The sequence below is a fragment of the Alternaria ethzedia genome, assembly GCF_023757985.1.
Source record: "Alternaria ethzedia strain BMP 0044 chromosome Unknown scaffold_46, whole genome shotgun sequence".
Classification (NCBI taxonomy): Eukaryota; Fungi; Ascomycota; class Dothideomycetes; order Pleosporales; family Pleosporaceae; genus Alternaria; species Alternaria ethzedia.
The window spans coordinates 81,699-105,108 of NW_026056239.1; the positions used below are offsets into that span (position 1 = coordinate 81,699).

Consider the following 23,410-nt stretch of genomic DNA (forward strand, 5'->3'; position numbering starts at 1 on the left):
TCGTGTTTTGTAGGTTTCTCTATCCCAAACAAAGAGCGTACGACATACGATATACCACTTCCAGCGGCCGAATACGATATCCCGATTCACCTTTCCCCAACCCTTTCGACTTTGTCTTCGATACTAAGGATCCACTCCTTCTCCGCGACCCGAAACTAACGCCAGTCCCGCAACTAGCCCGTCATATTCACTCGCACCATTGTCCCCCTCTCTGAACCACAAGCACCCCTTCTACCATGCCACGACTACGCGATATCAGGTCTCTTCTCTCGCACTACATGCACTGTAATGCGATATCGAGACTCGTCGTGCTGAACAACCAAAGGCCCGATCAGCGTCCCCCGATGAGCTGCGGCATCGATGTCTGGTACGGCGATCTGGAGGTACTGCGGAGATCTTAAGTATACTGGATGGAGTGGTGCCGTTGGGACTGACAAAAAGGCAGTCTGGCGGTCGATGTCGTTTAGCAAGGTTTGTGAGAGCATTGAATTTGCTTGGACGCTGGTCGTGGCGGTTTGCGCTGTTCGCGCTGTATCTGGCACAGGTTGGCTGACCTCCGCAAGCTGGTGGATGTTTCTGGGAGATATCTGTTCTTCCTGAGTCTCTGGAATTTCGCGGGATCTTTGCGGGGTGGAAATGGGACGCTTCTCGCATTGGATTTTGCTTGGCCAATGGTCGCGACGGGCGCCTCTCGGGTTAACTACCTCTTCTTGCGACAACATCCCCGCCTCTTCTGCGAGTCGCATCCCATCGACGTCCTGCTCGGCAACATCGATGGCGCCCATATCAACATCCTCATAGATCACAGCCTGTGAGCTTCCATCATTTACAACGTCCGGATCGAAGAAGCTGACGACGGAGTCTTCATGGTAGTGCCGAGGGTTCACTCCACTCGACTTTGGAGTATGATACGTCTCGTCCTCGCTGTCCTCAAACTCCGCAGGAATGCCCCGGGGAATATTCACGACTTGATCTTCGCCCATTACGAGATCTTCATCGACCTCCACATCGGCCTGCACCTCATCACCTCCTGTATCGGTCTCCTTCCGTGACGGCGAACCGCGCTGATCGCTTATATTAGCATGCTCTCCAAATTCATCAACGAATCTGGTACCCCAGCTTGGCCGCTCGTCTTCGGGAACAGGCTCGACAACGCCAGGTCTCTGCCTATGATGCATTCTTCTGCGCTTCGCAGGCTGCCCATCCTCGCTGATAGAGAACGGATCGACAATGATCATGGGAGATACTGCACTCCTATCAGTAGGCTTCCCTGCTACCGGATCTAAATCCTGTATCGGATCGACCGGCTGCTCAGTTTGCATCGGTACCTTGGACGGCCGCCCGCGCTTCCGAGCTGGCGCAACTGGCGGAAGTTGCTCACCTGCCGGGACGAGCTTCTGAGGCCGGCCTCTCTTCTTTGCGCCCGATGATACTGGGACGGCCGCAGTAATTCCCAAGTCTTCAGCCTGGGCGCCATTCGGAGGGCGGCCGCGCTTCTTTGGTATCGTCGCGATTGCAATGGCTGGAGCAGTGGCTTCCTTCTCGGTGATGGCTTTCCGCGGAGGACCTCGTTTTCGCGGTATCAGGGGAGTCGAATCAGCTGGTGAAGCTTCCGATTCTGGCGCAACTTTCGGCGGTCGGCCTCGCTTCTTGGGAACCGCGGGGGCTGGAATGACTGGTAACCCTCTACTATGTTTCTCTGGGGCGCTCTCTGCCGGTTGCATCTGTGGATTTGGTGGCCTGGAGTAGCCTAACAAGATGATTGACGAGTCGTCTTGGGCGTTCTCTTGAGGTCGATCACGCTTCTCCGGGACTGTAGGGACTGCAGCAGGCGATTGCTCGACTGGCCTGACTTTGGGCGGACGCCCACGTCGCTTGGGTAGATGAGAGCTGAGCGAAGCTATGGGCGCATCCTCCATGATCTTTCGTGGTCGCCCGCGCTGCCTTCGCGCCGGGACGGCGGTGACATCAATGTCGGCAGTGTGCCGTTGAAGCCCAACGTTCTTCTTTGGGGGCATCGTGAGTGTTTTCGAAAGATTTGTGACAGTAAAGATTGCACAATGCGACCGTGGTGGGAGCGAAGGGTGGGGTTCAGGTTGTACAAGCTCGACTGATCGTGCCAAGACTTTTACGCGACTTGCGCGCGTCAGGTACCTAGGTACTGCGACGAAGGAAGCGACCACGGCCCACATTGTTCCAGCACACTGCTGCCTGAAAATTCACTGGCATACCTACTAATGCCGACTGCGAGACTCTATCACCATCATGGGCATGGTGTGACGCACATGACTGAACCCAGGAAAGCTGGACAAACCTTCAACATCCCGAGGTCGTCAATATCTGACGGATCAATTACGACCAGAACTCACATGACATACGATTACGATCAAGGAAAGTTGTTGCAGTAGGTAATTTGATTTGACGCTATACTAAAAAATGCTGAACAAAAGTAGGATACGGTATATGACACCCTTCCGGAAATTTGGTACGACAATCGTCGTGTATGGCCTCCACAGCGGACAAACTCGATAACAGATCCTGAAGAGCTACCGATGAGTAAGATAGCGTAGATCTACTACGCGGTTTCTCCGTCATCGCTCTGACCCATGATCAGCTACACGGGTGTCAGAGAAACTTCAGCACTTTCCTTGATGTAACGCCCGGTTCTGAATCATTGCGATCATCTAGGACGTCCACCCCAAGCCGTGCCGAATTCCGCTTCTACAGGTAGCCATTGCGCTTCCGTCTTCTCTTTCGTCTCGGCTTGTGATTTGGAAGTTGTGGTGGGGCAAGTATCATCCTGTGGATGGGTTGGATGCTCGTCTAGCCGAAGCGCTGGCAAAAGCATGGAGCGCTCGATCCTACTTCCTTCAATACGTATCTCTTCCGGGAGATTGAGACGACGCAACACGGATGCTTCGAACATTGCGTAGACCATGATAGCCATGCAGCTACACAGTATACACATGCGTACAGTACTGCGGTCGACGTCGATGCCAAAACCTCGGACGACACTGGCAACAACAAAACAAAAATTGCTCATGTGCGCCACAACTTCCACGCCCTTGCAGATGTCCAGCGCCAACCCTTCGATCCCCGAGTAGTTCTTATAACCCTCCGCTGGTTTGTCTAGTCCTGTCTTTTTATTGATCCAGTCATTCAGGCCTCTAGCAGTTCGTATGAGATATTCATGTAGGGATATCCTGAAGTAAGACAGGGTTCGTGATGTGTGGTGTAAAGTACAACATAGCATGTTGACTACAAGAAGAACGTCGATGAGTAATGCGAACTGCGTGCCCTGCTCTTGAGCGTAGTGGAGCACCTGGCTCCCTAGGGATGTATAGTCTGTTTGGTTCATCGTGCTTTCCTGGTCCTTGGTACGATCAAGTTGGTTGTGTGTATTCGAGAGATGTTGTCTTGAGTTCTGGCTGGAAGCATTACGTTAGCTTTTGTAGGTACCGCCCTTCTCCACTGTGCTTGCCGGGCTCTCATCACTGTTTACATACAAAAGAAGTCTTCAAGCATAGGAATTTTGGTGGTGGACATTTTGACTTGTTAGTGCACATTGAGCGAGTGAATCATCGACATCGATCGAATCACATGATCCGAGGAATGGCCTCCTGTCGAGAACTTCAAGAGTACTACAACACCAGATGGCTACAAAGGAGCATGAACACGACATCATGTTTCATTTTGTCATACATGCGGAGAAGGCGGCGACGGACTCCAATTTACTTCGCCTGCTCAGCGAAGCGTTCCCTCAATGACTTCCCTTCCTTCACATCGCGCGGCACATCCTCCAGCTCGCTGCAAGATTCTCTCTCCACTTCCGACTCATACATCTGTTGCTTCAGAAGCGCATTCTCTCTATCCTTTGCCTCGCATTCATTGCATGCTTCATGCGTTCCACCTCTTCTTTTTTCATCCAATAGATTGGTCCGCCATTCCTCCATCACGTCCATGGTGGTCTGGTTTTGCTTCTCGTGTTCTGCAGCTTCATATATATGCGCCAGGACAGCGACGCGCGGCAGGTCTGGCGAGTCGAGTATTTGACCCTCGAAACTGGGAATCAGAATACGCATGAAGTTGTCGGGATGCTCACGATGAGCGTTGCTTCTGCGTGTGGGGGTACGGTCAGGTTGTGTGGAAGGTCGGGCAACTCGATGCTGGTCGCGCAGACTCTTGAGATACTGTGACACCTTGTAGTTGACCGTTCGACCTGTCTCTGCTTCTTTCTTGTGTTTACCTAGCTGGTTGGCAGAGTCTTCCGCGCCCATGAGGTCGACGATGGTAAGGATGCCCCTAAGCGTGCCGTCGTTGCGATCGTGTACCCGAAGCTCGAGCCAGGAAGGGCCACGAGAAGACGTAGGTTTGTCATGGTGTTTGGCGCGGCGCCGGATAGATTCACTTCGTAGCTTCTTGAGTTCTTCGGTGGAGTCGCACACCGTGGGTGTCATGTATCCGCCGCCTTTTCCTTGGTAGCGGAAGTATAGGCCTGTGCTGGAATACAGAAATACATCGGCCCGCGAAGACTCGCTGTTGCCTACTACAAGCTTGCCTTCCTCACGTCTCAGTAGATCATGAGGCATGTTGCAGCACACCTCCACGAAAGAGACGTGGATCTGGTATTGGGGGAAAGCGAGAGCAGCAAAGCGATCGAGAAGTGAGGGATCAGCTGCGTTGGGCTCTATGGTAGTGTGGGTTTTGCCGGATTGCGTTTCGCCATAAGTGATGAGCATGATGTGCTGTCCGTGTAAAGCGGTCTGAATCATCGGTTCGAGTTCATCGAAGACGTTGGCAGTAGGGCAATGGGGGCCAAAGACACGCCAGAAGTTGTAGGCTTCGCCCGATTCGTTGATGATAGAGAAGTCGCTCCACTTCCATTTCGAGATGGGCTGCGACGGTGCTTTGTTGGCAGATCCTTGGGCGGGCAACTTGGGCCGCACGCGGCAGTAAAGCAGGACCGGATTGATGTGACGGAAAAGTGCCTGACGGGCTTTCTTCAACGACTCGTTCATCTCGCTAGTGGCGTCTTTCCTGGCTGCGTCGAGTTGGATGGGTAGTTCGCCGAGTTTATGCCCTAGCTGTCGGTTGTCCTCTTCCAGTCTCATGATATGGGCATTACTCTCTTCGACCCTGCGTTCCAACTCTTTTTTGCGTCTTTCGAGACCCTCCAACTGATCCTGCATATCTTTCTCAAGTACGTCGCGTTGACAGAGCTCATCTTCAATCGCGTCGCACGTCAGCTGCGTGGCCCTCCTGGCGACTCTGAAGGCGTCGGCTCGGGAGAGGGCCATGTCGAAAAGCACATGGGAATGCCATGATCACGGTCAGGGATGAAAGCGCTTTAATAACTGTTTCCTCGTTGTAAGTAGCTGGTCTTGCATTCGATTGATAGGGCCTTTGTTACGCGTCGTGACGCTCACAGCCGGTATTGGTCCCTGCAGGTGCCTAGCCACTACCAGTTTAGCGTCCACTCATCGCACAACTACCTCGGCCTCACAATCATCCCAACGTTGGAGGGCGACACTGTTACGCTTGATTCCGCCATCTGCCCACTGTTGAGCGATCTACACACTTCACACTTGATATAAAATCTGTTTACCACCCACTCATTGCTGCCATCGTGTCGTGATTATGACCGCGCAAACAACCGCTGGGTTTCTGAAGCACTTGAAGGAAGCCATACCACCATTAGCTGTTCAAGCAATCGATCCTACCATCTCACTGAAGCCCTCTTCTCACAGGCAGATATTAGACGATCCACCAGATTGGCTACCAATAGCTCGCTGTCAATCGATAATCTGGCAGGCCTGCGCAGAGTTGCCGCGCCCTGTTGACCTAATGGAACGTCATACCGACCCAAAGACTCTTCTTCCGTTACTATCGGCATCGCCATCTCATCATCGCTTGTATGCTTCCACGTCACCGGTCGTCGATCGCGCTCTATCGATTCAAGTGCTCGCCTCACTGGATGCATCACATCAGCGACTGGTCTTGCGAGTGGAAGATGATAGCGAACGAGGGCAGACTATACCAACACAGCTGTTGTTAAAAGACATGCTCGTCTCATGGCAGTCGGATTGCGTTGTGGCCTTACGACATAAATCGCCGGCTAAAGACTCCACTCACAGGGTCTACCTAACGGCAGCCTCCAAGAATCAAGCGGACAACTGGTACCTTGCGTTGAAGCAACTTTCGGTTGGAGCATGGGAGTAGCAAGGGTGCTCTTCTCATTCGACTACGGCTTCCAGATCAACTACGAACGGTCTCTCCAACGACTCAATCCCGCGATCATCCATACGACCTCGTCTTCTTCTCCTTCAAGTCGCCCTACAGCTGCGCGGCCTTCATCAATTCCTCCAGACCTGCCGTAATCCCATACGGGTTCTTCCAAGTGTCCACGCACCTTTCATCGTCCTTAACCTCCTGCGCTACCTCGATCACCGTCGTCAAATACATACCGTCCTCCCCGTTGAACTCAACATGGTTAGTGTGGAATTCGGATCGCAAAGGGCGTTCTCCCAGATTCCTCTTTTTGTCATCTTTCCAGCCCAACTCTATGACCTGTGCGATACGCGCGTACAGTGTGCAGAGATATTTCATGTAGTTTTCTTCCTCGGGACTGACGTTTTCTCGGTGGTGGAAGCCCTTGTAGGCGTACTCAAATACAGACTGCATCACGAAGCCCATGTTGTGCATTCGATCAAATGCGTCTTTGTAGTCCCTGGTTTCGATGATTTCCGTGGTCCTGGGCTTGACTCGACCGTGTTGGAGCTTCAAGTTCGCGATCTCGACATTTTGTTGTTCAAGAAGATGCTCGTATTCCGTAATCTTGGTCAACATGACGCGGACGAATTGTCCCAGATCCGGATCACGACGACTCGCTGCTGTGTGTGCCTCGTCGGCTGACGGGTTGTCGTGAAGAACTCCAGTTACAAAGTCTTGCACAGCCTTATTCATCGACTCCCACTTGACCATCGGATCGATGTGACGAATGACCTCTTTAAAGTTTTCTTCCAGCAACTGGATGCGTCCGTTGGCATCGATAAGCTCGAGCTCTTTGGCTTGGGCCTCCTTAATGCGCTCGTCGTACTCGCTCAACTTATCGAGAGCCTGGCTCAGGCGTGTGGTGATGGCTTGGTTTTGTTGCCGGTAATAATGAAGGGTGTCGTTCGCGGGACGTCTGGCTTCGCTTTCCAGGAGATCCTTCTGGAGGTCCTGGAAAGATTTGGAACCTGATGATGCCATATTTTTGGTGGAGGCGATGCGCGCAATGAAAGGGATGGTATCTTTGTTTCAGACTAATGTGATGGATGTGGTATGGTTGATGATCACGAAATAGAATAATGGATTAGTGCGACGTGGGTGCCTCGACCCGGGAATATATAGTCACGCTGATAGGAAGCAGGAGCTTGGTCTGTCAAACAATGCTTCAAGTATCGTGTAGTCTCGCATTACATGTCGTCACGCTGAATGAAATCAAGAGGGTCGTCTGAGAGGTACGCGTGACATTAGAAAATTTGCTTCGCTGCGACGCAAATGTGAAACAGAAAGACTCGCGGCCTCGTCGATTTTGCCGGATGCAAATTTTTCTTTGCTGTGAGCGTCGTTCGAGAGCTCCACTGCTTCCATCGTGGACGCTTTCTATACGACCTACAAGAACATAAAGCATCGTTGTTTCTCTTGAACTAGGATGGCATCAACCCTGCTACCTTGCGAACGATCTCTGAACGGAATTTCACAACTCGGATTGCAGAATCCTGCCTCTTGTACGTCGAAGCCTCCGTCCCGCGTCCTTGGTCATCCATTCAGACTTGACTTCAGCCATGGATTATTTCCGCCTTATCGATAGCCTGTGGTGGCTCATGCACCCCAATACTCTCTTTGGCTTGTTCAGTCTTCTGGCGACTACTGTCGGTCTCTACCTTGGCATCCAAAACACCCTATTCTTCGGCCTAGTCCTCGTTCTTGGCTACTTCTTCGGCCGTAATGGCGCCTCGTTCAATTGTCCTCACTGGTACCTCCGTGGCGTGCCCATACCAGCGGACATGAAGCCCTCTGACCGTGAGACTTGGATCACCAGGTTGCGCGGTGAGCTGGCAAGATTCGGTGTCATCTTTGTACGAGAGCGTAGCGAAGGGATGTCTGGTATGTCGGAAGTCGCTCGCGCAGCGTATATCGAAGAGTTGTTCGGACGACTGCATGACGCTGCGGATGCCATGACGGACGAGGAGAAGGGGACTTATGGAAAAAGGTTGGCAAGGCAGTTCATGTGGTTCCAAGAAGGTTCGGTAGGCTGGCTCGGCATGGGAGGCTCTTTGCCGCCGATGCCACCTGGAGTAGGAGAATATGGTAGCGGTTACGGTGGAAGACACGGTTTGACGTGGATAGGCAGAGACTGAGAGTGAGATTCGAGCAGTAGAAAGGTCAGCTGGAAAAACATCTTAGGCAGTTGTCAGTCTTTGACAGGCTCGATGGTGGCGCATGTATTCGGAAGTCGCGATTTTCGTATTGTAATACGATGAAGTTTGATTGGAGCGATAAGCCTCAGTTCAACTGACATTGTGCCTAAATTTAATGCGCAGTGCTGGCAAGAATTGCGTTCTTCAGCGAGATCGGTCATTGGCGCGGCCTGCACCTCAAGACGGCGTTGCAATTCGCCGGTGTAGCGCCATCAAGGTCTCCCGCGGCGCCACCTCATACAAGAAAAAAGCTGAACAGGTCTGCAGCCTACATTAAGGTAGAAACCTGCAAAGTAGGTAGCCTAACGTCGATGTAGGCTCCAGACCTGTTCAGTTTTTTCCTAGGTTGACGTGGAGCTACTGGTCCATGCAGGCGGATCGCGATACCAACGGCGTTCGGGCGCGCCATCCCGGAAGACTGAGAAAGTTTATCTTCGTCGAGTCCGTAAGGTTCTCAAACCATTCATTGCGCAGCGAGTGAATCTGGATGCCGAGGGTCGCGGTGCCCCTAAGAGGCATGGCTTGCGCGGCGTAGAGTCTGCCGATCTGGATGAACGCGACACTCATCGAAAGTAGACCACCACCTCGCTCTCCTCTGCCACGTCAGACATGGAAGACTTCATAAGAACTTGAGTCATCGCTGATGGCGAACTCAAGCCAGCGATGTTGTCGTTAGGAAGGGGCTGGTCGGAGAACGGTGTTGAGCGTGGTATTAAGGTTGGTGAGGACAAACCTCGGGACCTCGAGAATCGCCGGGGACACGTGATATCGAGGGGCAGCCCCTGCGCTAGTCCGAACCAGACAGCTCTGGCTTAGCGTCGAGCTCAGCTTCCTCCAGATTTGCTCTCGACACACATCCCTCAAACCACGAACGAAATACCCAATGATCGCATACGGAATCGCCCGTCGAGAAAAACGTCTATCTCGCCACCTCCCCTCCGTACGGCAGAAATGGCAGTCCGTTCGTGACGATATTCGCGACCACGGTGGCAGCGAACGACGCTACGATACAGACACGTGCGCCCAGGCTCGTCTCTATGATGACAGACATGGCGATAGATGCCGAGATTCGAAAGGCTTTACCGCTCATTGTGTTCATAGCACGTGAACTTACGTGGAAGCAGGAATGAGTCTTCGTCAACGATTGCGTTCCGCATATATCTTCTTTCCAGCAATATACGCGATATTACCCGGGCAAAAACGATTTTGAACTACATTTTTGCTACCTGCTATACTACATACGAGCTTCAGTGGTTTCCTCTCTCCTCTTTATGCCCTTACTGCCCGAGTAAGATCGCGCAACCTCCTACCATGCGCGCATCTTGTTGACTTTCTTCTCGCATCCTGCCTTTCTTGTTGGAAGCTACGTTTACGCAATTTACGCCCTTCCAGTATCGTCGCGCTCGTTGGGTTTGACGGTTGCATTGGTCGCATTGGTTTTGTCAGGTTCGTCAGGTTCGTCGGAATACTTCTCTGGCACCCAGTAAGGTCTGTACCGGCGATACCGATCATGCAGATTGATTGGAGCGCGTGGCTGAGACGGCGACGTGGTGCGGTTCGAGACTGGATCAGCCGAGCTGCATAACACGACTAGAACAATCACCACGATAACTGCGAGTTTGGCGTAGCGCGTTCGTAAGAGGGCCCGTAGGAATCCCCGAAGACGGCCAGATGACGTATACGCCCACCAACCCCCGGCTATAGCTACGGCCGAGCCTATGGCGGCCTTGCTCCCGACATTTTCAATTATGGATGCCAACATGCTAGACAGATATCTGCGAAGTCCTATTGGCTGGCTTCTTTTATTGACGAAAGTTGTTATTTGTTAGGGGAGTTGAAAGAAGAAGTGGGAGTATGGCCGGGAAGAATGCGACTTTCAGGCGATGAATATGGGGTCGTGAACAAAGGGAAGTTTGCTGGCGTTTATGATGCTTGCTCGGACACACAAGTGAACGTTTCGAGGACGTCGAGAACATTCTCCACGGTACCGAAACAATGCCTCAGGGTCCTGGGGAGGAAAGATATCTTCGCCTCTAGGTGCCACGACTTGGTATTTTGAGTACTTCAACACTGCCGACGGTCTTCTCGCCCCTCCGTCTTTTCGCTCCCTCGCAGACATACCCCTCATGCCCTTATAACATCGCCCAAGAAATCTCTCCGCGCACTTTGATCGCCGACCCTCAATCACATTGGCCATCATCGCTGCCGCTGTCACTGATGATGCTTGCACTTAGCTGCGCTGGGGCGTGTTCGACGAATGCGGGAAACTGCGAATCACCCACCCGCTTCGGGAAGTCGAGGAAGCTCCCAAAGATCTCCCAGAGGAGATCATGCATCAGCGCATCAGCACCTGACTGTTTCGCTAGTTCCGGTAATCCCAGTTTCCGCAGATGACGGAAGGCCACCTCGCTCGATTTGATACCATCGACTGCTTGCTCGCCACCCTTCGTCATCGTCTTGAGCTGCGTGTGGTGTAATACCGATCCCAGATGCACAATGCTTCCAAGGCCAAGGTGCACACCGATGAACTCGTACTTTCTCCCATGATCTTGCCAACCGCGTAACTTCTCTTCGAAAACAGCCGGCGTCATACCACCAGGCACATAACCGCCACAATGGGAGAACAAGCGTCGTACCGCAGAGGGACAGAACTTCCCCCTTACTTGACCAGCGTTACCCTTCGCTACCCAGTTGGCAGGGTTCATCGTAGAGGCTATGTGGAAAAAGATGGCGTATACCACATATTGGACGCTGGTCAGCGCAGTAACACGCTCTGTAGCGAGCATATTGCCCACATGCGCGGCGTAGACGTCCATAAAGGTAGTACCTTTGTTTCGCTTACCCAGAGCGCCGGTGTCTCGCAGGACGCCTAGACCCATGTTCACAACAGTTACTTGCTCGGAGTCGAGTGCGATGTCTTCGCGCGTCAGCTTCGACCACCTTCTCCACCATTCAATTGACTTCTTGTCTCTCTTCTTTGAAGGTCGGGACGTAACGTCATCATTGCTGCCACGCTTTCGCTTTGGTCCTTGGTCGCACGTTGGAAGCACAAATGGCATCAAGGCTGTCACGATCTGGACCGTGTGTGGATTCCACTCGTCGTTCGAGTCGAGATGTTTGAGATTGAGCACGTCCTAGGTGGATCAGCGGGTATCGATCACTGCAAGCGATGCGAGCTTACATCCAGAGTGAACATTTCGAAGAATTGCTCAACTCTGATTTTAATACCACTTGGGGTATTGTCGAGTAGAAATGAAGTGGCTTGGTCGTCCACATCCGGGTTGTTAGACGGCATTCTTCGGCAAATAGCCATGCTCAAGTCTTCGACCGTGGAGCTGAGATTTAGCTCCATGAGGTCATTCGGGTATACTTGTTGATCGATAGATAGCGTGTTCTGCACGTCTTCTCCTGATTGGTGGCAATGTTCGAATGGTGATATGATGGGGCCACCACAGCCGGCTATGCTTGTATCCGCATTCGTGGAGTATCCAGTTCTGTCAAGATCGGAAAGGAAGGACTGGTCGCCCGTGAACGAAGATTCGCCAGAAGCTAGTTCCACTAGTTGCGAGAAGGTGTCGAGAACCCCATGTTCATTCATAAAGCTGTGAACTTCGGCTGTGTCCTTCGGAGTGATGATGTCAAAGGGTGGACCCATAGTCGGGTCCGCACCCAAGTCGTTCGAGGTATGCGGGTTGCAGCCTATCGAATTCTTTCCCACTCCTTCCATTATTCCATGGGGGCATTCAGTCATCGTGGATATCGTGTGTGTGTAGCCTATCGCAGTCGTGAAAAGCGCCGGATGATTGAGGCAGCAATACTATTCGCGGATTCAATGATTATGGAAGCAGATAGAGGATGTTGAGATACGGTGGTGAAGGCTTCACAAAGATGGGCAACCCCGGATGCAAGAAGAGCTGGACGGGCTTTGGCCACGGAAGAAGGCACTCCATGGACGCAATTCCTGAAGAGCCATCTCGTAGAACAGCTGGTGCAAGACATAAAGCCGATTTCGCTGCGGCCTGGAATCCGTGGAAACGCTTTTGTGGACGAGGTTTGTGATGGGGTGCGTGATCAAAGCTGGGACATGGTCTGCCGGACCGTCTTGCGAACCATGATCTTTGTCATACCGTCAACAGGAAACGGATGATCAGGAAATTTGCGTCGCTGCGCAGCAAATCCGAGACATTGCGCATATATCGGCTGCGATGGATCTGTTCACGCAACGGAAGAAAGACGAGTCACGTGGCGATATGCGTGCATCTGTGAAGGTTGTGTGCTGTGGTGAGACAGGGCGCGCTTGGGCCTCGACTCATATCAGATACATTCGTTTCCTGCGAGGATGACGCAGGTTTGTACAGCCCTTTTCAAGTCCTACAAGTCTTCTAGATGTACGCGCTTTGCGCATTCGCGTACAAGGTTCCCTTCTCCTGACCAGCGATGGAGAGCACACGACAATTACGTCCTAAGGACTGCGTTATCCCATTCGGTCCCTACAAGAACCAAACGCTGGACCAGATCTATCAATCCGACTCAAACTACATTCGCCAGCTCATGAACACTGTGGAAGATCTTCGACCGTGGCCCGAACTTCATCGGATTATATCAGGGATCAAAGTTCGGCAGCATGATAACGACAAAGAAAACACCAAGCGTCAATCACCCCAAACGCGATCGGCTCTCGAAGACATTCATACTGTAGTGGCTGGAACATCATGTCTGCCCAAGAGTATACTTCGCCCCTCTGTTCGCACGCCAACATCATGTATTGCTACTGCTCCTGAGATCAACGCGCGGTCCAACGAAACAGTTCATCCGTACAAGATTGCTCAGCAAGAACAACGCCAATCGAGCTCTCGTATAACCCAAAGGCGGAACACACCCACACAAGCCAGCACTTCGAAATGTTCGGTGACCAAGCCATCGTCCGCCACTGTCACTATCAACCCAGAGCGGGCCGGATCGAAATGCCCCGAATGTCCAGAAATGGTCAACCAAAAGGGTCCACATTCGTCGGTCACCGCATCTCTACCCGTTCCTGGTGCGTTTCCAACAATAGACGATGACTTACCGCATGGAAGAGCCGCGCAAAAGAAGTCAATTCCGATCCAGGCGACGTCAGGTCCTTCCCACGTTACGAAGCAGCCAAAATTCGCCCGTTCTTCGTCTGCCTGGTCTTCCATGGAGGAGCGGGTCAGATCACCGAAAGGTAGCGCCAAGTCGACCGACCATCCGATTACCGAAGAACACTGTGATTCGATGCTGTCTAGGCCTTCACAGACATCCGATGCTGATCCTCCCATTGGAATTGACGACTACAATACTCGACGAACAAAGGCGCAGTCAGTCGACAGAGCTGACCCTATGCAGTCATGCGACGTTAATGTTACTGGCCAATCCAGTCGGCAAGAAGCTGAAGATGTCAACGTTATCACCCGAGAGCCAACGGTATCACCTATAGGTCTGAGACGAGCAAGACATGACACTCACGAGGTGGAACCGAGAAAGAAACGCCGGATGACCAGCTTGGAAGCCGTCGAAGACATTCACAGCCATGTTAGTAATCTGCAGATGCAGCTTCAGTCTACCGGTGGCTGGCTGTTCCAAAAGACAGACGACTCAGTCACGCGCGCTGCATCAAAATTGGAGACCAAAGTCGAAACGGCAACCACGGAGATCCATGGCCAGATACGCGACTTCCAATCCCAGATCAGCACGCAGGTCCGCGAGAGCTGTGCATGGTTACGTGATCAAGTTGTGCCAGCTAACCAGATCTTCACCAGTCTGCATGCACACATCTCGACCCAGTCCCAGAATCAATCAGACATACGCATGGCGCAGACCAAAAAACTCAACACTTCTATCAAGGCGGCGAATGGCCATATCCAATCACGGTTACTAAAGAACCAAAAGCGTCAGAACGTTCAGTTCATGGATGTAAGATCTCGCCTCAAAGGACTACGGGGTGAGCTGCAAAGAGTCGATGCAACCATTCAGCATCAAGGAAGCCAAATTCAAGCCGGCCTTTTGTCCAACTCATCCATGTTGGCACAAGAACTGAGGCTGGTTCAGAAAGGCCAGGAAACCTCGACACAACAACTACAAGACATCCACGACAGATCTCTGCCCACCGTATCTAGTCTAGGAGTCAATCCAAGTACCATGATGACAATGATACAGGGTATCTACGGCCAGCTAAACCCTGGCTCGGCTCTTGGAGATCCGCCGGCAGATGAACGCACCCTCTACCAGACCCTTAGCACGATCGAAAAGACAGTGGAGAGACTCGCAACTCATTGGATACCAACCTCGGAAGATGCCACTGAGCAAGCATCAGGACTGGCTCGAAGTGAGGTATCCGACAAGATCTTAACAATGGTGGAGCAGATTCACAGTCAGTTGGCCAGGGGCGACAGCCTTGTTGAGGAATCGAATGTTATGACTTTGGATGCGCCAAAAGATCAGATTGCTCAGTCCACTGGTGCTCAGTCTCTCTCACCAGAAGTTGTCCGAATGATGGAACAACATCATATGGCTGTGCTCGAGCGGTTTGAGCTTCTCGGGCAGCGAGTAGCTTTCACCCGCCCCGATTCTAGTCAGAGTGGTGTCGAAGAGATCGATTCCCTACTCGTCCAGATCGAAGATGCTCGTCGTGTTGAGAGCCAGATTGAACTTCACATCATCGGAGACCTAGAAGCCCAGCTAGCCCACGAACGGGCCGTCAACACGAAGTATCTGGTCAACGCAGCAGTCCAACGTTGTCGCAACAGGATCTCCTTGGTTGATGTAGCGCCAGCGGAGCAGTTCTGTGAAGATGATGGCTTATGGCTTCGCCCGTGGGAAGCAATCTCCGGGGTAATGGCGGAAGCTGACGCTCTCTTTGCCGAATCTAATCGACGGCACCTGGCACATGAGCTTCACTGTGAAAGACGCCGCAATGCCTTGAGAGAAACGCGGTTGCAATTCATACCCAAGCGGATCGATGTAGCCATCGAGTGGGAGCTTGAACTCGTCGAGTCGCAAGCCGACTATATCCAGCTCCTTACGAATCATGCCCCTATTTGCCCCGCAGACGATACTTCGCTAGCAATACCTGTCGATGGTTTGGGGCATACCCTTCCATCTGCGCTTCGTGCAGGCGCCCTTGGGCGAGATCTTCCTTCCGCATTGGACCTCGCTACTGATCTCTTCACGTTACAAGCTCAGAACGCTGTGCGGACAGCAGCAGAGAAGGTTCACGAAGAAGACTCTGCACGTCTTTTCAAAGGTCTCGAGGGTATGCGGAAGTATCTATCCATGCTTCATGGACGAAGTGATCTGGTATTGGTGAAGAGAGCGATAGAGAATTTGCAAGCGGGGAGGGAGTGGAACAGCGACAATTTGATGGGCGAGCTGAACCTTGAGGGCACTGTCGACGCGTGATAGATTGAACGAGAGCCATAGCAAGTCCTGATCATAGTCATGAGTAGTGTCTATAATGTCAAGTATTCTTTCCACCGTGCGACTGAACGCCATTGAGCCTCCACAAGTTCTTGGTATCAAGTGAGTAGCTCATGTACTGTGGGTCATTTTGGTAGACCTAGTATAAACTTCATTGCATCATTACATCTTAATAAGTCCAGACCGAGATGCATGAGTGCGACCATGAAGCGAGACATTTCCATGAGAAGTCGGTGTTGCACACAGCCCTGTCGTGCCTATCTCCTCGTGGTCCCTCCGTGCACACATCTGATGAGCAGCGTCGCAGGCATATGTTCGCATACTGTAATGCTTATCAAGTGCTATATAAACAGGCCCGCTCCAGCCCACCTAAGTTTCGACGTCTCCTCATTGAACTGCAACGTTCACCTCCTCTGAGCGACCCTCATGGCTACTCACCATTGCCGTGGAACTTGCAAGAACGGAACACCATGCGGTAACCATGCAACGCGGGTTGCTGGCATGGAAGATATCGGCTCGTCAAAGGCGATGGACACAACCCCAAACCGTTGCGCAAAGCATGTCGACCAAAAGAACGACTACAAGACCCCGACCAAAAAGCCAACACCATCAAGTGTCAAGAAGCCCATCGCAGCATCAACCTCATCGAGCTTCATGCCGTCTTCTCCTGGCAACAAGAAGAAGGCGACAATCGAGCCGAAGAGACGCAAACCATCAACAAGTATCTCCGTCATCAGCGAAACCAGCAGCGACGACGAACTAGCCTTCGAAGCCGTGGATACGCCAAAACCCAAGGGAATCATGAAGCGTTCTACACCAAAGCCAGAGAAGGACACCGTCAAGCCCAACGAATCTGTCAGTACTAGACGCCTCGCATCCAAGCGCCCTGTAGTACTTGATTCTGGAGATGAAGACGAGGTCACACCTCAGCCTTCATCGCGCAAACGAGTCCAGTTCCCAAGTCCGACCCCGTCCCGATATGGCAACGTCTCCGACCGGCTCAAAGCTGTTGTTGATGATACTGCTCATGCCGCTAAACCGAACGCGATCCGAGAAGCCCTTGCCACCACGCCTTCCAAGCTTGCGAAGCTTGCGAAGCCCGTCACCACCGCATCTTCCTCGACCAAAGGCAAGAAGCCGACAAACCACGCCATCAGCAACGCACTCCAGAAATCTTTCCCTCCGCCTTCGAATGATGGCAAGAAGGGTAGCCCACCAGCTGCTCCATCCTCCCGACCTCCAACTCCTACGACAAAACCCGGTAAGCAGTCCGCCGCCAAGAAACCAGCCAGCAAGACTGTGAGCCGAGTACGGAGCCCGGAGATGGGAGAATCTTCGTCGCATCCGATCCCATCAACCGAAGGAACCAGCATCTCGCCTCCAACCCGTCCACGTACCGCCGCCACCCCTACCCGAAAGTCACCCCGTACGCGCTACATTCAGCCCGAACTCCGGGTCCTCGACGGAGCACCAGTCCCTCTTCTTCCCAACGACCCTACCCTCGCTGCGCAAATGGAGAGTGTGCGTCGATCCGGTCTTCAGAACGCTGAGGACATACGTGAGTTACTGCTCCGGGTTGAGGTGTTGGAGAAGGCGCTGGAGGTGGTGGCTGGGGCGGACAAGCCAAAGCATCAAAAGCGTGAGCAGAGACAGAGGGAGAAAGGTAAAGAGAAGGACATTGAAGACGAGTTCATCTTCACTTGATGTCGCCATGGTGGTGGAAGAGACGGGAATGGGGAGGTCAGAGTGAGAAGATGCGGTTGCTGGTGTCAAGTGGAATTGAGCGTCTGGGATAGGTTGGGAAATGATGTATTGCTCGAAGGATAGAGGTGACCTTGGGTATATGTATTGGATAGCGCGGTAGATGGTATGAAAGATCGAAAACTGGACTTGATGTCAATCTTGTATGCAAACGTCCGCTCGCGGAACATTAGCGATGGACCATGGTAGCATAGTTCTCATACATACCATTGTCCCAAGAGTATCCCTCCGTCTTCCGCCCAGCCTCATAGCTCATTGCCATTGCCGGGTCCTCCGTCTCCATCAACTTCCTCATCCTCGTGATCAGCCATGTCCTCGACCTCTCTACCCACCAGCCCTATTCTCGCATCCATCCCACGACCCCACCGCCCCACCCAGCGTCCGAAATCTTCAGCCACCTCACTAACAATCTGGCCTGGGGTCGGGTCCTTAGGTGCAGGGTTGCCTAAGCCAACGACATCGTTTATCCAGGCATTGAGGTTGGTGAAAGAGCGATCAACAGGGCCCAAGGCACGTTCGGCGCGAGCGGTCCAGTTCTCTTGGTCTAGCGCGATGACGGCGTCTTGCTGCTGGCGGGACGGTGATGGCGGCGATGACTCTGGTGGAGAGGGTGACGGCGATGATGATTTTGGTGGAGACGGTGATGCTGGATTGAGTAGTACATTTGCAGGCGGGTCGTTGTAGTGCTGACGCTTGGTGGTGCGGTCTTCCAATTCTGTCTGTGGTTGCTTACGCTTTTCGCCATAACTTGGCTGCGGGGATGACGTTGAAGCAGCGTCTTGCTCCGTGTCATCAATGCTTGCTTCTCCGCCTTTAGCTGGGTGTATTGCCGCCTCCACTTCACCCTGTTTTTGATGATTCGTTTCAGCATCTTCACTTGCATCGACGAAATCATCGTCATCTTCGTCCGCATTGTCTTCCTCCTCTTCCGCTCCAACCAACCCACTCGCCCCCACCTGGGCTTTTCGCTCATCGTGAGCGAGCAAAAGAATCGCTCGATCGACCTTCTTAGTAGGCATTGGTGTAGGTTTCAGCTTGCGCCTGTTGATTTCTCGTCGTAAATTGTCGGACGTCCATGCCATGTACGCTTCCATGTTCGGAGACTTGGCTATTCTTCGACATCAGGAAACGTCGAAGTGTAAGTGGGAAGGCATCGAGCCTTGTTATATGTCGAGCTTGCGCTTGCTCAAGTTGGTTTGCTGTCCTTTGTTTACGTCACGTCGAAGCCCTGTCACATGCTGGAAGCATGAATGAGTCGAAGACCGTGGTGCTGGATGACTGCGACATGTGTCCGACAATGATAAGATATATCGGACAACAGCTTCCATTGTGTGTCATGGTTGAGATACGTACAGTAATGGTCGAAGACATGAGACAGACCTTGCCCATGGCAAGTGACATGCCGCCATATACCCGTCCTTCGACAATAGACAAGCAAGAACCGAGGTAGTCCCGGAGACGTGAAAGGGTCTCAAGTCGGTCGCATAGGCACGTGTGTCAGGCCTCATGGCAGAACGTCGTTGCCATTATCGACATGGGGCTTCATGTCGGCAGACCCAATACTGACGCCTTGACGAACCTGCTTGCCGACCTTCCATATCCATTGCTTCTTGTCCTCTGCATCCATATCTTTGGTGTGCGCCGGAAGAGTGGTGGTCCATGTCCGGGGGTCGACCGCTGTCAAGTAATGATCTAGATCATGCTTCGACATGCTCAGTACGTCTTGCTCTCCCTTCAGAGCTTCAAAAAGCTGATTCATCCAAGTCATCTGAGGTTTCTCTTTGTAGTAGTCGGTAGCATCACAGGATGCTGCAAAGATCTCGTGGCACACTTCCGACGGCAGTGGTTTTGTCCAAGCTTCGTACGCTTCGAAGATTGCGTTGCCGAGTGAATCGTTGAGGGGGTGAATACCGGAAGCGAGACTAGTGGCGAAATTGTCGTGGTAGATCCGTGCAGCGTCGCGAACGGTCTTGTGTAGATGATCCAACACGGCCTGGTCTTGGTGGGCGTTATGCACGTCAGGCGATAGGAATGTGGACATGTTGTGGTTCTTCCAGAGCTTCCATGAGCGGTATGGGCGGCATATCTTGGAGCAAGTATCAGACATAGCAGTAATGGTCGTAGTCTGGAGGCGATGAAACTGTGCGGTGTGATGAAGAGTCAGGTCGTGTAGTGATAGAGCGCGGGAATTGATAAGGCCAAGACGCCTGTCGATAGCTTTGGCACCAAAGGCTGGACCATGTGAGCGTAGCTCAGTGGACAATCGGACTGTCAGAGGCGGGATGTGGCTGCTCCGTATATTGAGCATTGTGAAACTCGCAGGATCGGTGCATTCATCGCTAGGGAGAGATACGTCGGGGCATGCGATGAGAGGGCAAGTACAAGACGGCTTGCCTATTGACCAGATGGGCTGTGCAAGGACCGCAAGGACCACGCCCAAGAGGCAGATGAGCAAGACGAGGACCCTGCTGCACCATCCGGTCGAGCGACGTCGCGAAAAGTTTGGCGTCTTGCCCCTCGCCCTGTGTATCTATTAGCCCCCATTCCCGAGTCGTAGTCGTCTCTATTTACGTGTGACTCTCGCGTGGGCGTAGACCTGTGTCCATGATCGATGTTTCGTGCGACGCGTTGGCTGTACTTGATTGGTGCGGCTGCACTTGTTCGGGCTGTCGAGATCGAGGAAGGTCGAAACGTGATGGAACAAAGGGAAGGAGGAAGATTAAAGAGCTTTGAGTTTTGGGGTGTCGGCATAAAGCTTTTCTTTGTGTAACGTTCCGAGGTTTGTTTGCTCTCTCAACCCCACGCGAACTTTGGCAACCATCGACCGTTGTTACATTGGCGTGAGGAGCGAGCTTCTGAACTTGTCGAGTCGGAAGATATCTATCGAGCAATCTTTTGAAATGGCGCATCAAACGTCGAGTAGAGCCTGGGTGACAGTTGTCACGCGAGATGAGGCTGGCAAGGTGATGAGCGAAACGCGACGATTCATGAGGCTCAGCAACGGTGCGTCTGGCTTCATACCCCCGTCTAATCTCGGATCAAACGAGTACTGACTTCTCTATTCCAGTGGAGCGCTTCTGCTTGGACAGCATCGTACACCGCGCAAATGCTCCAGCTGCTCGGCCATCCTCCAAATACCGCCGCCGCACGAGAAGCGAGCCAAGCTTACCCTCTCGAGATATTCACGAAGCCACACGCAGTGTATCGGGCGCGAGGCCTTCGGAGGAGCGGCGCAGACATAAGCTGGGAAGGCGGGTAAGAAATGTGGTCAAACGCCACGGGCGGAAGGTGGCAGCAGCAGCAGCTGTGGTCGGCGGCGTCGGCTGCATCGGCTGCATCGGCTGGCGTCTTTACTCCTGCTTGACTGCTGCACAGCCCGCGATAGCACCCATCGCAAAGAACGCCTACACTCTGCTGAGCATGCCGGAGCCTCTTGACGACCGATGGGTTCCTCCGCTGGTGCAGGTACGTAAGTACTGGCGAGAAGCAAACCGCTCGTGGAACGAGCGGATGTGGCAGGCACGCGGACTGCCGGACGCAGAGACAGGCCTGCGGGTATGGGAGCTCATGCGAGAGGCTTTCGAGCGCTTCGAGTCGTATTGGGAGGACCCCAAATCAAGAAGGGAAAAATATGGGCAGGCAGGCGGTACGCTGCACTCTGTCCTTGCGCGAGACCCGACATATAAAAAAGCAAGAGCGCTGTTGGCGGATACCTGTGTCGGAAAGAGGACTCTGCTGCAGGCGTTGACCAACGACGCCTCCAGAGCCTGGAGCGCTGCCTTGGGAAAGACAGCGGGGTCACAAAACACTACTCTTGCGGCACTGCAGGAGGCATGCCCCTGGACCTTGCGAATGTACCTGCAGCCGTATGCTCCGTCGCGCATCCCGCCTGCCTGCGTAGACCGATACTATCGCGAGACTCCAGGCATCAAAGCGATGAAGAAGACTACACCAGATGTTCCGTTACGATTTCTGCACGCGCTGGGCCGGCAATGTGACTTCCCTCGGTGGATGCCCCGGCATCCCTGGCTGTACGGATTATGGGGGAGAATGTTCCCGGAACCGAGATGGTGGGCAGACGAAACGATTGAAGCCTTGGGCGAGTTTGGCAAGGGCTGGGTTGTGCATAGCGACATTCAGCCCTGGTGTGTCATCGGCCGAGAAGAGAAACTCGGTCACACTAGGATGCGGTTGTAGAGGGGTGGCTGAGGTCGCGGCTGGTTCGTACAGACTGACGAGAGCGATGCAGTCCGCATGGGGACTGGATAGCTTGGCGCTCATGTGGGGTCGGATATCGGCTCACTGAAGCTCCGACGTTGCCGCAGGAAGGCACCCGCGCGCCATCATGTAAAATACTGTGATACCTCAAATCACCTTTTTTGAACTCGCAATGTCGTCGCATCTGAAGCATGCTGCTCTTTGTCGTGCAACCATTCTTGGTGCCAAACCTGATGATATCGTTTCTTGCCCGCACGTCTCCGAAGAGGCCCATCGACCCGCTGATACGTGACAACAACTAACGTGCGAACTCACCCACCATCTGCTAACAATCAGAGCTTCAATCAATCCCCGAGCAACGCCGACATATACAAGCCTTCGAGCGGGCTTGCGACCCGGCCACCGACTCAGACGCCATAATGACACTACCCATGCACCCGACAGTCACCCTACGCCGAACGACGTCGTATCGCGAATACGATACCAACCACGAGCTGCCTCGGCAAGCAGGACTCTGCTGCAGTCTGAAGGAGCCCTCCAAAAGCAACTGCAGACGTTCAACGCGCCCAATGACGGCATGGCGTATCTTGAGACTTACAATGCAAGTCGGCGCGTCTCATCACGCGGCCTGATCATGTTCAGGGTCAGAGGCATACATACATTTTGTCACTGCGCTGAACAGGCTGAGCTTGACGACATATGTTGATAGGTGGAGAGCGATCAGACTGTGTCTTCTGCATGCCGTGGAAAGCGTTCTGGATCAGATGGCTTGCCCAGACATCACTCGAGCGCTGCATGCCGCTGTGTCGGTCTCATGACATGGTTTGTCGTCTCGTTCTCTCTAGGCACATTCTTCATTGACATCGTCTCAGCATCCACTCCATTCTCACTCGCTTGTACCGCCTCCGAGGTCGTGCATCGTCCCCCGTGAACACGCTCATCGGTAACTTATCCCTCGAACGATCCATCATCCGCATAACCCCGCCCGCAGGCGACGTCGAAGAGCCCCGCGCTACACAGTCAACCGTGAAGGCCACGGAGAATACAAGCTGCATATGGGTGGAGGTGGGGTATAAACATGGAAGCTCGGCGGGCCCTGGATTCCCTTGTGCCGCAGAAACTCTCCCGCCACATCAAGATGGGGGTTACTTTCTTTGGGTGCGCGGGCGAAACTCAATTCCTTAGAGGACAACGCCTGAATCGGCTGGCGGGCGTGCGTCGTCACCACCTGTGCATCCTCACCCAGGCAGGATTCGTAGTCCGCGCGCAAGCGAGCTGCAGAACAGCGGCGCTTGACCAACAAGCCTAGTTACTCGCACTTTTGGAGAGGGTGCCAGTGCTACCGCGACAGAGCCTGCCGCGTGACTGTGCCCTGGCGTGCCGTGCCGTGCCGGCGTCTGCGGAAGGCGCCACGCTGGACGATCCCCGCTTGGTTGGCGGCCCACGCCCCAGCCTCGTTGTGCAAGAAACCTTAATTCCACAACCCCTGCAACAAAATCGTCGCTCCTACAGCTACCCCACTAATTATT

General features: G+C 53.2%; 8 protein-coding genes across 8 annotated transcripts; 2 read left to right on the forward strand and 6 right to left on the reverse strand.

The window, feature by feature from the left end:
• Nucleotides 1–245: 245 nt before the first annotated feature.
• On the reverse strand, nt 246–2,018 carry J4E87_010325 (uncharacterized protein; the record flags this gene model as incomplete). Its single annotated transcript, XM_049381899.1, has 1 exon — nt 246–2,018. The coding sequence occupies one exon, from the start codon at nt 2,016–2,018 to the stop codon at nt 246–248; it is 1,773 nt and encodes a 590-aa protein (XP_049228363.1).
• A 1,713-nt stretch (nt 2,019–3,731) lies between these two features.
• On the reverse strand, nt 3,732–5,297 carry J4E87_010326 (uncharacterized protein; the record flags this gene model as incomplete). Its single annotated transcript, XM_049381900.1, has 1 exon — nt 3,732–5,297. One exon carries the CDS (start codon nt 5,295–5,297, stop codon nt 3,732–3,734), a length of 1,566 nt encoding a protein of 521 aa, XP_049228364.1.
• Nucleotides 5,298–6,333: 1,036 nt separating this feature from the next.
• J4E87_010327 (uncharacterized protein) lies at nt 6,334–7,251 on the reverse strand (the record flags this gene model as incomplete). Its single annotated transcript, XM_049381901.1, has 1 exon — nt 6,334–7,251. One exon carries the CDS (start codon nt 7,249–7,251, stop codon nt 6,334–6,336), a length of 918 nt encoding a protein of 305 aa, XP_049228365.1.
• Nucleotides 7,252–10,645: 3,394 nt separating this feature from the next.
• J4E87_010328 (uncharacterized protein) lies at nt 10,646–12,192 on the reverse strand (the record flags this gene model as incomplete). The annotated part of the gene is made up of 2 exons (XM_049381902.1): nt 10,646–11,599; nt 11,647–12,192. 2 exons carry the CDS (start codon nt 12,190–12,192, stop codon nt 10,646–10,648), a joined length of 1,500 nt encoding a protein of 499 aa, XP_049228366.1.
• Nucleotides 12,193–12,902: 710 nt separating this feature from the next.
• On the forward strand, nt 12,903–15,884 carry J4E87_010329 (uncharacterized protein; the record flags this gene model as incomplete). The annotated part of the gene is made up of 1 exon (XM_049381903.1): nt 12,903–15,884. The coding sequence occupies one exon, from the start codon at nt 12,903–12,905 to the stop codon at nt 15,882–15,884; it is 2,982 nt and encodes a 993-aa protein (XP_049228367.1).
• Nucleotides 15,885–16,430: 546 nt separating this feature from the next.
• On the forward strand, nt 16,431–17,606 carry J4E87_010330 (uncharacterized protein; the record flags this gene model as incomplete). The annotated part of the gene is made up of 1 exon (XM_049381904.1): nt 16,431–17,606. One exon carries the CDS (start codon nt 16,431–16,433, stop codon nt 17,604–17,606), a length of 1,176 nt encoding a protein of 391 aa, XP_049228368.1.
• Nucleotides 17,607–17,908: 302 nt separating this feature from the next.
• Nucleotides 17,909–18,682, reverse strand: J4E87_010331 (uncharacterized protein; the record flags this gene model as incomplete). Its single annotated transcript, XM_049381905.1, has 1 exon — nt 17,909–18,682. One exon carries the CDS (start codon nt 18,680–18,682, stop codon nt 17,909–17,911), a length of 774 nt encoding a protein of 257 aa, XP_049228369.1.
• A 485-nt stretch (nt 18,683–19,167) lies between these two features.
• J4E87_010332 (uncharacterized protein) lies at nt 19,168–19,770 on the reverse strand (the record flags this gene model as incomplete). Its single annotated transcript, XM_049381906.1, has 1 exon — nt 19,168–19,770. One exon carries the CDS (start codon nt 19,768–19,770, stop codon nt 19,168–19,170), a length of 603 nt encoding a protein of 200 aa, XP_049228370.1.
• Nucleotides 19,771–23,410: the final 3,640 nt, after the last annotated feature.